The sequence below is a fragment of the Quercus suber genome, unplaced genomic scaffold (assembly GCF_002906115.3).
Source record: "Quercus suber isolate HL8 unplaced genomic scaffold, Cork oak 2.0 scaffold_9, whole genome shotgun sequence".
NCBI lineage: Eukaryota > Viridiplantae > Streptophyta > Magnoliopsida > Fagales > Fagaceae > Quercus > Quercus suber.
This window is the reverse complement of record NW_027069475.1, coordinates 1,971,007-1,984,752: the sequence shown is the minus strand read 5'-3', so window position 1 is coordinate 1,984,752 and position 13,746 is coordinate 1,971,007. Positions and strand designations below refer to the sequence as shown.

The 13,746-nt window shown below is 34.4% G+C and overlaps 2 protein-coding genes across 2 annotated transcripts; both read left to right on the top strand.

Moving 5' to 3' along the window:
* The first annotated feature begins 10,417 nt into the window (after positions 1-10,417).
* Positions 10,418-11,077, top strand: LOC112001867 (uncharacterized). Its single transcript, XM_024034029.1, has one exon. The coding sequence runs from the start codon at positions 10,418-10,420 to the stop codon at positions 11,075-11,077; it is 660 nt and encodes a 219-aa protein (XP_023889797.1).
* Positions 11,078-11,344: 267 nt separating this feature from the next.
* Positions 11,345-12,025, top strand: LOC112001866 (uncharacterized). The gene has a single exon (XM_024034028.1). The coding sequence runs from the start codon at positions 11,345-11,347 to the stop codon at positions 12,023-12,025; it is 681 nt and encodes a 226-aa protein (XP_023889796.1).
* Positions 12,026-13,746: the final 1,721 nt, after the last annotated feature.

Sequence of the window (13,746 nt, the reverse complement as noted above, 5' to 3'; positions counted from 1 at the left end):
TCAACCATCAGAAACTTTACTAGTTAAAAAACTCATTAATTCCTTGATACATAAGTCTAATACAATATATGGAAGATGTTGACATGACATGGTGAACTAGCACAATAAAGTGACATGACACAAGGCTAGCCAATCCTAAGGGCAGTATTTCACATGTCACGTGTGGTTATTGTAACTGAATCCAATTATTCACATGTACAAATGCTGGATTTTAAGAAGTCATTACTTGGTTAGAACTAGAAGTATAAGTCATGTGCTTTATTAAATTAGAAGTGCTACTTCACAACATTTACACAACAAATTATATGTGATAAGTTATTATTATTTAAATTTAAATTTATCACTGAAATTACTTCTTTACCCACCAATAACAATCTATTATTTATGATTTATCATACAAATGTTGTAAACATAACATTTCTCTTACTATATTCAATATATCATACAATTAATATGTTACAATTATAATCTAACATGTGATAAATATGAGTTAGTGTCATCACCAAAAACTAACCCCAGGCTATAAATATCCATGATAAGCATTGTAATGAAGGGTTTTTTTTGTTAGTGAATGAAAAAAAAAAAAAAATTCATTTTGAGAAATTTTCTCTGAAAACCTTGTGTTCTTTACAAAGGTGCCAAACCACCTAATGATTGTTCTAAGTAATTCTCATTTCCAAATTCAATCAAGCTTAAACAATAACCCATCACATTCCCTGTATCAGTTTTACCAAAATGATTACTTATTCCTTGCATCAATTTTCAAATATAAGAATATTTGACCTTCTTTACTATCGTGCATTTTTGGTGCGGTGGTCACTCCACAAGTATAAATGCTTATGAGATGTGGGAGGCAAGGGTAAGGGTTCAAGTCTGTAAGAGGGAGTTTCACACACATATACACTTGAATTATGATAAAATAAAAATTTTATCTTAAAAAAAAAAACGTTCTTTTAGCAAAAACTAAATAAGTTTATATGAAACCTCAAATATGTTATTTTAAGCGCCCAAAGTACTCCCAAGTCCCATCTACCAAAATGGAAACTGCAAAAGGTATTCTTCGGGGCTGGTTCTATTAATTGCTGCACGCCTGCACCGCCGAGTATCATTTAATGACACGAATCCCTTTAAAATCATTTTGTAATTTTCTTCACAACTTTTTTTTTCTTTAAAATTTGCATTATATTCCTTTCTGTCCGGAAATTTTATATATATATATATATATATGAGTTAAGTTTAAGTTACACATGGTGTAATTCTAAGTAATATTATACCACTCAATATTTTTTATTTAAATGCAAATTTTGACAAATCCACCGTTAGATTACATTATTTTCGTATATTCTCCATACTTACAAATTTTCATAGTGATCAAAGATTAATAGTCATGTTACCAAATAATTGTTTAAATTCAAATTTTTGTAGTTTAAAATAATGTATATGTGGGGCCCGTGGGCCTGATAGCCTCAGCCCATCGTGTAGTAGGCCCAAGGCCGACGCCGAGGAAGACTGACCATCCAAGGCTAAGTTGGGGAAAGCCTCTTTTTTGACCCACTCCGAGGACCTCTTTGTCCTCGGCATACTAAGGATAATTTTGGGAAGGGACAAGCCCAGAGCAAGCTGTCACATTCACACTTAATGCATTCACCTAATCCCTTTGGCCGCATTAATGGGGATATAACCCCTTAGCAGGGCAACGTTGATCAGAGTGAACCACTTGAGTACTGATAAGGCCTCTGATTGGACGGACAGCCAGAAGAAAGACGAATGGATGATCAACAGATGGAAGAAGAAGATAGGAAAATGAAGACTATATAAGAAAAGCAAGTAAAGTAAAAAAGGAGGGGGAAAAAGGAGGAGAAGAAAAGGGGCTCCTCGACCACGGGCCGAGGAGCATCCCCCCAGTTGTAAATAAACTCTAAGTATTTTTTTTAATAAAAGAGAGTTCATGCTTGGTGAACGACGGCCAACGCCTAAACCTTCAACCCACTCTCTACAAATTTATTGTTTGGGCTTGTTGAGCTGAAAACCCATTCATACTCAAGGTCAAATCCAAATTGAGTCCCTACAATAACGAATATCATCATCTTCAAATAATAAGCAACTGAGTTTTGCTAAGAAAAAAAAATGGATTACAAAAGGCATGTGTCATCGTATTTTCCATTAGATAAATTACAAGGATCGAAAATTTAAATCTAAAAAATCAATATTCTTTAGATAACAAATAAAACAAGTTATATTATCATTTCAACTTTCCAAGTATTACTACCATCTAAAACTCAAAATAATTGAATAAAATTTTTGGGATGTTAAAATTTAGTAGGAGTATTTTAGATATTACATAGTAAAATATTTTAAGAATCATAAACTTTCATTAGGGTTTAACTAAGAGAATCACAATATGACATATTTGCTATCTTTTTAAATATTAAAGGAAAAATTGCTTGATTTTAAAGTTAAAGGAGAAACTGTAAATTACCCCAAATATAAAGGATTAAAAGTGTTTTTATCCTAAGTTTTTTTTTTTTTTTTTTGGTGTAAAACTATGTGTTTTTACTTAAAATGGTGCGTAAAAAAAAAAAAAAAAAAAAGTCAACTTAAGAACATTGTATGTGAAACAGTGAATTTTGACTCAACAATGTTTACTAAACCAATAAAAACTTCTTGAAATACAACAAAATGGCATAACAATTTTATAATACCTTTATAATTTTGTTATATTTTATTTGACTTGTAAAGAATTGATAGTTCAGTAGTTTTGAAAATATTGTGACGACAACAAGATGTCTTAACATTTTCACAAAAGAAATGTTATGTCCATGACATTTTCATAACAAATTGTAACTAGTAAGTATTTACATGTTGTTATTAGTGGGCAAAAAAGTAATTTCATTAGCAAGTTTAAGTTAAAACTAATAATAATTTACCACCTATGGTTTGTTATGAAAGTGTTGTGAAAAATGTTGTGGATGTAGCACTTTTTTTGCACAATAACTTTATTTTTAGTTGTGGTTTGTTCCAAAATGATATTTTATTAATTTTGACCTATAAGAAATTAACATCTCAACAATTGTGAAAAATTTGTCAATTTGTTGTGTTAATATTTTATTATTTTGTGAAACATTGCGAATTGAACAAACCAAAAATAATATAACAAAACTACTATAGCTTTATGCATTAAAAAAAAAAAGCGTTGGTGAAACAGTGCAAGTTGAAAAACCAAAAATACTGTAGTTTCAAGGCATTCACTCTTTTTATATATATTGATAATATAATATAAAACAAAACAAAAAAAATTTGTGTCCTTGAGAAGAAAAAAAATCCATCTCACCAGATTGGCCAAATGCCTTGAATCAGTATGAAATGTTTTTTAGTAGTATTAGAATGAGTCCAAAAACTTGACTAAACCAAATCTCATTCATATAAGAATTTTGATTACACAAAGTTAGGTAACTATTTAATATATAAATATCTATTTTAGTATAATAGTTTTTTAATACATATTTGCTAAAGGCAATATATCCACTCAATAAAAACTTCTAAAAATGATAACGTATATTATCATCTTCTAACAATAAGCAACTGAGTTTTGCTAAGAAAAAGGGGAAAAAAAAAAAGAAAAAGGAAACGACAACAAAAGGCATGTGTCATTGAATTTTCTATTAGACAAATCATAAGTTTCGAAAATTTAAACCTAGAAAATCAATGTTCTTTAGATAACAAATAAAACACCTTATATTATCATTTTAACTTTCCAACCATTACTACCATCTAAAACTAAAATACGTGAAGAAATTTTTTGGATGTTAAAATTTGTGGGAGTATTTTAAACATTATACAATAAAATATTTTAAGAATCATAAAATTTCATTAAGGTTTAACTAAGAGAATCACGATATGACATATTTGCTCTTTTAAAAATACTAAAGGAAAAATTGGTTGATTTTTAAGTTAGAGAATGAATCTCAAACATAAAGGATGAAAAGTGTTTTTATCCTAAGTTTTTTATTTTTTATTTTTTTTTTTATTTTTGTAAAACTATGTGTTTTCACTTAAAATGGTGTGTGAAGTAAAAAATACAAAAAGTCAACCCAAGAAAATTGTATATAAAACAGTGAATTTTGACTCAACAACGTTGACTAAACCATTAAATTTTCTAAAAACACAATAAAATGGCACAAAATTTTCATAATACCTTTATAATTTTGTTATATTTTATTTTGACTTATAAAAAATTGATAACTCATCAGTTTTGAAAATATTGTGATGATAACAAAATGTCTTAACATTTCACAAAAGAAATGTTATGTCCACGACATTTTAATAATAAATTATAAGTAGTAGGTTGTTACATATTGTTATTGGTGAGCAAAAAAATTATTTTATTAGCAAGTTTAAATTAGAACCAATAACAATTTTCTAACTATGGTTTGTTATGAAAGTGTTGTGAAAAATGTTGTGGACGTAGCACTTGTTTTGCATAATAACTTTATTTTTAGTTTTGGTTAGTTCCAATATGATATTTTATTAGTTTATTTTGAACTATAAGAAATTAATACCTCAACAATTGTGAAAATATTATACCAATTTGTTGTGTTAATATTTTATTATTTTGTGAAACATTGCGAATTGAACAAACCAAAAATTAATAATGTAGCAAAACTACTGTAGCTTTACGCATTAAAAAAAAAGCGGTCGGTGAAATAGTGCAAGTTGAATAAACCAAAAATACTGTAACTTCAAGGCATTTGCTCTTTTTATATATAGATAATATAATATAAAACAAAACAAAAACAAATTGGTGTACATGAGAAGAAAAAAAATTCATCTCACCAGATTGGCCAAATGCATTGAATAAGTATGAAAGGTTTTTAGTAGCATTACAATGAGTCCAAAAGCTTGACTAAACCAAAACACTATTCCTAAGTCTATTGAAAATAATTTTGTGAAACATTGTGAATTGAACAAACCAAAAATAATGTAGAGCAAAACTACTATAGCTTTATGCATTCAAAAAAAAAAAAAAAGCGGCTGGTGAAACAGTGCAAGTTGAACAAACCAAAAAAATTATAACTTTGCTCTTTTTATATATAGATAATATAATATAAAACAAAGCAAAAACAAATTAGCGTACATGAGAAGAAAAAAAATCCATCTCACTAGATTGGCCAAATGCCTTGAATAAGTATGAAAGGTTTTTAGTAGCATTAGAATGAGTCCAAAAACTTGACTAAACCAAACCACTATTCCTAAGACTATTGACTCTTTTTATATAGTTAATAGAAATAGAAATAGATATACACATTTTTTATTCCATTTGTTTTTGTTATCTTTTATCATACACTAGTAGAATTCTCATGCTAGATAGATTAATTAAAAATTATATTAAAAAATAAAATATTTTACAAATTTATTTTACTCCAGTAATAATTAATGTGTCAGTTGAGTAAATTAACTATCTTATTGATTAATTAGCTAGCAGGCGTAAGCATGGCATGTAGTTTGTTAGTTTTATTATATCAATACACAAAATTACGATAGATGTTCAAAACAAATATATACCATCTATACTTTAGGGTGGTCACAATACCCTGAAATTGGAAAAAATAATTTTTATACCTTAAAAAAAAGAATTTTAAATTAAAGTGTGTTGTTAACCACCTTAAAAAAAAAAAAAAAAAAAAAAAAAAAAAAAAATCTAATCAACCTAAAAATAAACTTGAACATTTTAAATAAAAATTTAAGCCGTTAAAAATAAAACTTGACCTCTCCAAAATTTTTGTCCGTTGAAAATTGAACCAAAAATTTGCGAGAAATTCTATGTTCACAATATTTCTACAACACCTTTACAACAAATTCTAAGTGGCAAGTTGTTATCAGTAAAAAAAAAAAAAAAAACAATTTCAGTGATATGTAAATTAGAACTAATAACAATTGTCATCTTGAATTTATTGTGAAAATATTGTGGACGTAGCATTTTTCAAAAATTGTCTAAATAAACAAATTAGCCTAAAAGCCCAAATCTAATGTTTAATTGTGATATTCTAAATTTTTTTTCAAAATATATATTTTAAAATTGCTATTTTAAAAAACAAATTGCATATTTTCCAATAGCTAGTTGGTTAATGCTTGCTTTTGTCTTTAGCTTAATTTATTGGATTTATGTTATACATCTTGTTCATATGCATATGCGCTAAAATAATGCCTTAATACTTTATCAAACATGAATGTTTAATGCCTAAGTTGAATATGTTGAATGAACTTTTAGTTTACCCTTTATTCTTTTGTTATCACTATGGACAAAATTCTTATAAAGAAATCACTTTTATTGCAAAATTCATCTTCTAAGAAAATTCGTATTTATTTGAATAATCTTCTTTTAGATATTAGGCTATGGCTATAAGAAAAGGTCTCAGCTTTTTATCCTAATGGTCAAGGAAAAATAAAAAGAGCATATTTACAAAGAGGTTTTAGCCATGATTTTCTTATAAAAGAAATTAGTGAAACATTGCATTGATTAAATCCTAATTAGTTTAAAGAATACAAAATATTGGTAGGAATATATCATAAAAAATGATGATGCATTTTGTTTATATTGTTACTTATTTAGGCAAGATGTTGGTAATTGAATGGAAGATCAGTAGTTTAAAAATATTGAAAAACTCATAGAAGGAAATTTTAAAACTTGAAGTATTCGAGCTTTTTTTAATGTCAATATATTCAAGTTTTATTTTTATTAAATTTTGTTTAATTTAATTTTCTTAATGAACACCTTGAAAAGAATTCTTGGAGCCGCCACTGATTATCGTAATATAAAATTTTATTTAAAATTTCTTAAAATTCTAGTTGGAGTAGAATATTAATTTTTTAAAATTTAGAAAATAGACTTTTACTTGGAACAAACTATCATAATATTAAATTTTACTATATATTTATAAAAATTAGTTTGTAACTCATGCTTATGCATGAAAATATTAATGATAATAAAAAGAAAAAATTGAAGAATTTTCCCAATATTTTGTTAGTATTTTGTATATTTTAACTTATATATTATTATTATTGTGTAGCCGCCTTGGTAAGTGGTAACACTTCATTTGTGGGCAACAAAAAACGCATACTTACAAAATGTTTAAACACTTCGTTGCATATTATGTTTTAATCAGCTACTAATGGCTAACTACGCACTGTAAAAATGTGAGAAAAAAATGTATTTGGTTGGAAAATTATTAAAAGAACAAGATTTAGGTACAGTACTTAGGTGTTGTTCCTTAGGTGAATTTTTTCTCATAAGATGAAAGTGTATTTTTTAGTTAAGTAGTCACATGACAGAATTTTAAAAGAGAGACCTAAGGAATAGCACCTATAAACTATACCTAAGTTTTGTCCTTATTAAAATACACCAAAAAAAAAAAAACCCATTTTCAAAATAATATTTACATTTAAATCATCACTAATCTATTTGGCTATACATACAAATATTACAAATCTTGAGAAGAAGATAATTACCAACATCTAACAAATACCTTTAAACCCTTGAGTATAGTTATGAACATTTTCTATAACCTTTTTATACATCTTGAAAATAAATAAATAAATAAAAATACTAAGCACTACAGTTTTTGCCCCAACAAAATGCATATAAGACTTTGCTTTTGCCAACACCTATCTATGTACAAAATATAAAAATGTCTACATTCCCTAATTTAGCATCCTTATTAAAATACACCAAAAAAAAAAAAACCCATTTTCAAAATAATATTTACATTTAAATCATCACTAATCTATTTGGCTATACATACAAATATTACAAATCTTGAGAAGAAGATAATTACCAACATCTAACAAATACCTTTAAACCCTTGAGTATAGTTATGAACATTTTCTATAACCTTTTTATACATCTTGAAAATAAATAAATAAATAAAAATACTAAGCACTACAGTTTTTGCCCCAACAAAATGCATATAAGACTTTGCTTTTGCCAACACCTATCTATGTACAAAATATAAAAATGTCTACATTCCCTAATTTAGCAAGTCTCAAATTAGGCATCTAACTTCTATGCAAAATTTGAACTTTGAAACAAAGATCAAGAGTTAGAATGAAAATCTAAAATAGTCTCAAAATAGCCTACATGAAATTCCAAGGTTAGAAAGAGCATGAGATTGGCCGGCCAGTGGATGAAGCAGCCAAGATCTCATCATGATCAAGTAGCAATCCATCACAAATCTAACTCCCATACAAACCATAATTTTGAAAAATCAAACATCAAAAGCTAGAATGAAATCTAAAAAACATGTATATAACCTGCATGAGAGTCCAAGGTAAAAAAGTGCTTGAGATTGGTTATGGAGGAAGAAAATGAAGAAGTGGCCAACATCTCATTATGATCAAGCAATACTCTGCTTGCTCACTCCCAAGTGTAGGAGATCGTAGCAATATAATTCTCGGAATACCGAATGTCAAACTATAAGGAGCAAGATAAATTCAAAGACAATGTAATTAAATAGCAATTTGGGTGAAGAAGAAAAGTAATTTTATTTCGTGATTGTTGTTGATGCCCATTTTTTGAATCCGTACCCAAAAGCCCATATGAAGGAAAGCCCAATGAAAAGCAAGGCCCAAAGACCTACCAAGAAGACCAAAGAGTAAGAGAGGTCCAAAGAAAGAAATGCAAGGGAAAGCGATCTGCAGCAGAATACAAATCTGCCGTATAATATAGTGTTTCAGCAGAATGGCTTTGACAGATCAAGGAAAATTGGGCCCAAAACCCTTTTGATCCAGTTAACATTATTTGGTCCACAAAGGCCTAAATCCGTTTGTATAAAAAAGATAGGCATGAAAACTAATATGAAAAAGCACGATGAAAACAAACAAGGAACAGCAGGAAGTGTCAGCAGCAAGAAATGTGTGAAGGAAAGAAAAACCAAACCAAAGGAAATGACAAACACAGCAGAAAACGCATGAAGAAATAAGACAAAAACACGCAGCAGAACAAAACAGAACTAATCTGCTATGGCAGAAACGGTGTGGGAATGAAAGAAGACAAAAACAGAAGATAATGGAGTAAGCACAGAAGGGCCAGAGCACCATTAACCTGTACCCAGCCAATACAAGGGAGGTGGGCCCATGTTCAAGGGGATTTAGAGGGTGTGGTTTGGTGGTGGGGTGAAAAGGGAGTTGTACGGCACTAGTATAACCAGGCCTATTTAGGCCTTAAGCTATTGTAATGTCTAGGCTCATTTGGGCCTTATGCTCCAACCCAACATTTAGTCCATTTCACTCCTTGGCCTGGGCCTTAGACCACTCTAACGCCCACCGGGCGGGCGATCTTCATTAGCACATGCTACACCACGTCACCTAGATCGCACTTTGTGAACCGCTCCTCGAGCAAGGAGACTAGTGCTCGAGGGTGTCGTCTCCCGGCCACCCAGTAACGTCTAAGGGCATACCTTTGCCGAGCAATTCTATTAAAGTGGGAACCAGTTCCAAAGCCACTCGCACCACACCCCACTCCAACCTAAACACCCACTTAGGGTTGATGACATTGGACCTCTTCTTCCACTAGCCATAAGAGTAATTATGATTCTCCCACTAACCTTGAGCTATAAATATAAGGAACTGAGGAACAAAAAAGGGTAGTTGAAAGGGGGAGAAGGCTACTGAGAATTGAGAGGAATAGAGTCGTAAGAGTGAGAGAAAGGAACTACCAAGGCTTGGTTATTGTTGCTGGGTCTCTAAGTAGGAACTACCCATAGTAGGAAATCCAAAACCCACATTACAAATAGATTGTCAGCCGAAGGGAGAGTAAGCTTGTCAAACTCATTTTGGGTGCACACAATTGGCGTCGTCTGTGGGGACCTCCTACAAAGCTGTGGTTCAACCGAGACTCACTTGTAAAAGAATGTCCGGAATACGTTCCGGGTGTGATGCTGAAAGCGGTTCAATGGGATCTTCTTAGGGATCAACCTAGCGAGAACGGAGGCAAAAAAGACGATAAGATAGGAATCATGAACGAGAGGAAGAGCAGTTCGGCCTTGGAGAGGGGTTGTACCAAACACAACGGACGGTATCAAGTGCTTCAGGGCACAGACAATTTGACGAAAGAGATGAGGAGCTTGAATGATTACGCAGGCTGGTGAGAGATCTAGAGTTGGAAGCAAGGGGTAGACACTGGAGAAAGGACCGAGACAACCGAGAAAGAAGGTCTGATACGGGTGAAGATCGTTATAGGATGGGGTCCAATCAGTCTGGTTCCCGTTGACATCAAGAATGTTCACATTCACGAGATTCCAGTCGACGCCGAGACCGTTCGAATTCGCGGGAATCCCGTTAGCGCTGAGACCATTCACGTTCATGGGAATGTGCAGACTAGGGTTTAGATTCCCCAGAAGAACGACGGCCCCATAATGCAGCCATGGATGCAATGAGTTGCGCACTACGCAGAGCTGCTTGGTCGCCGTTCTCAATCGACATTGAGCGGGCCCAGATGCCAAACAAATTTACGCACCCTCCGTTCAATTCCTATGATGGGAAAATGGATTTGGTAGAGCATGTCAGCCACTATATCCAGATGATGTCTCTGCATACTCATAATGATACGCTGATGTGCAAGGTATTTCCCACAAGCCTCGGCCCCACCGCTTTGAGATGGTTTAATGGGTTGCGGAAGGGCTTCATCCACAATTTTGTCGAGCTGATACCAGAGTTTGGTGTTTGGTTTGTAACTTGCAGCCAAGTACCACATCTAGTAGATGCATTGCTATCCATGAAAATGAGGGTAGGAGAAACCCTTCACAATTATGCTAGCCGATACTGGGAACTTTACAACGAGATCGGCAGGGGTAACGAGAAGATTGCTGCAACCACTTTTAGGATGGGATTGCCCAAGGATTCTGGACTACGGGAATCATTGACTAAGAAGCCTCCCAATGATATGAGGCAGCTGATGAGGTGCATTGACGAGTACAAACGACTAGAGGATGACCAGCTACAAAGCAAAGGTAAAGCTCCAATGATAAATCGTCCTCAGCAGGGTGCCTTTCCACCCAGGACCAGGGGGAGTTTGAGGATTTAAGAGCCAGAAGCACAAGTAGGGGAAGTAAATGTAACATTTAAGGAGCCGGTGCATAGGATTGTAGACAAGATCAAGAATGAACCATACTTCAGGTGGCCAAACAAGATGGGAGGTGACCCATCTAGGAGAAATCAAAACTTGTACTGCACTTACCACAAAGAGAAAGGCCATACTACTGAGCAGTGCTGAGTGTTAAGAGATCATCTCAGGTAACTGGTAAAGGCTGGGTATTCAAAGGAGTTTGTGATAGACCCAGAGGACCGAGGAATGGGGCAAGGCGCACCGCAAAGGGGGAACCCTCTTCCACCCCTTATTGGAATAATTGAAGTCATCCATGGATTCCATGCTGCCTCAGGATACCTCACTGCGGCAAGAAGGAAAGGAGTGTTGACTGTAGTACTAGTGGAAGGCAGCTCGAGCATACAACTATTCAAAAAGAAGATAAAGTTTGCTCAAGAGCCTATCGCTTTCTATGACAACAACTTGGAAGGAACAATTCAACTGCACGACGATGCATTAGTGGTCACGGCCCAGATAAGTGGCTTCTTAATGAAGAGGGTGATGATAGACCAGGGAAGCAGGGCCGACGTGATGTATCTGGACCTGTTCAGGGGGCTCGGTTTGAGGAACAAGGACCTTTCAAAGTATAGTACACCCTTGGTCGGGTTTGATGCCAAAGTGGTAGTTCCCGATGGACAAATTTCTCTGCCCATGAATATGGAAGGCAAAGAGGTGATAGTAACGTTCATAGTAGTTACTTCGTTCTCCTCATACACGGCGATACTAGGAAGGCCATGGATCCACGCAATGGGGGCTGTTCCGTCCACTCTGCACATAAAAGTCAAGTTTCCTACCGAGCAAGGTATTGCTGTAGTAAGGGGAAGCCAGCAGACGGGTAGACAATGCTTAGTTGCCATAGTCAATAAGAAGAAAGAGCGAGCCAACTAGAAGGAGCAAGCCAAGCAAAAGGACCCGTCACAGTGGGTCCCTTTATAGCAATTACAGGATTCGTGAGAAGAGAATGGGGATGGCTCTGCCAAGGAAATGATAAGAGTAAGGATATTACCAGATGTTAACAGGTACTTCTAAGTAGGAGAAGGCATGAAGGACCAGGATAAGGTAGAGATGTTGTTATTTCTTGTACAGAATGTGGATGTGTTTGCATGGAGTCCATATGAGGTGTCCGGAGTGGATCCCGAATTCATTGTCCATAGACTTAACATAGACTCCTCATTCCCTCCTAAGAAACAGAAGCCGAGGAGATCAGTCGAGGAGTATGTTGAGGTAGTAAAAGCGGAAGTCCAAAGGCTGAAGGAAGCTGGGGCAATAAGGGAGATTTATTTCCTGGAATGGTTAGCAAATACCGTGGTAGTGAAGAAGAAGAACGGCAAGTGGAGGGTTTGCGTAAATTTTACAGATTTGAACCGAGCATGTCCAAAAGACCCATTTCCCATGCCAAAGATTGACCAGTTAGTAGATACCACGTATAGACACCCGAGGATGAGCTCTTTGGACGCCTTTTAGAGGTATCATCAAATTGCCCTGGCGCCCAAGGACCGAGAAATGATAGCATTCATCTCCTCGGATGCCAACTATCATTATACTGTGATGCCTTTTGGGTTAAAAAATGCCAGGGCCACGTATCAGCGAATGATGACAAGGATGTTTCGAGATAAAATAGGGCATACAGTCGAAGTGTACATTGATGACATGGTAGTGAAAAGTAAACAGGAGGTACAGCATATAGAGGATTTCCAGGGGGTGTTTGAGGTACTTCGGCAACATAAGTTAAGCCTTAATGCCAAGAAGTGTGCTTTTGGTGTGGGGGCTGGCAAGTTCCTGGGATATCTAATCACTAATCGGGGAATAAAGGTAAACCCAGACCAAATCAAAGTTGTGAAACGCCTCAAGCTGCCGAGCAATCCAAAAGAGGTACAAGTGTTAACCGGGATGCTAGCTGCCTTTAATCGATTCATCTCTAAATTCGCTGATCGCTACCGACCATTCTATCAGCTTCTGAAGAAGTGGAAAGGATTTTAGTGGAATGAGGAATGTGATAGAGCTTTTCGAGATTTGAAGGATTATTTGATGCAAGCGCTCATGTTAACGGCCCTAGAGCCCAGTGAAGATTTATTCATGTACCTGTCAGTGTCCGATAATGCTATAAGTGCTGTGCTACTAAGGGACCAAGGAGTGCAGTGACCCGTGTATTACATCAGCAAGATTTTGGTTGATGCCAAGACAAGGTACTTACCTTTAGAGAAATTGGTGTCAGCCCTAATACATGCTACGAGGAAGCTGCCGCATTATTTTCAGGCTTATACTGTATACGTCCTGACTGAGTATCCCTTACAGTCATTGTTGAAGAGATCAGATTTCACGGGCCAAATTGCTAAGTGGGGGACTTGGCTAGGCTCTTTTGACATACAGTACAGACCACGAAGCTCGGTGAAGGACCAAGTCCTCGCTGATTTTGTTGCAGAGTTTTCTCCTAAGAACAACGGGGAAATGGTTTGTCATGTGGAGAGTCGCCCGTGGAAGGTATTTGTGGATGGGGCGTTAAGTGCCTTGGGTGCTGGTGCTAGGATCGTCATTATCACTCCTAAAGGAATATGGTTGGAGCATTCTTTTAGGTTGAGGGTTTAGGGCCTTTAATAACGAAGCTGAAT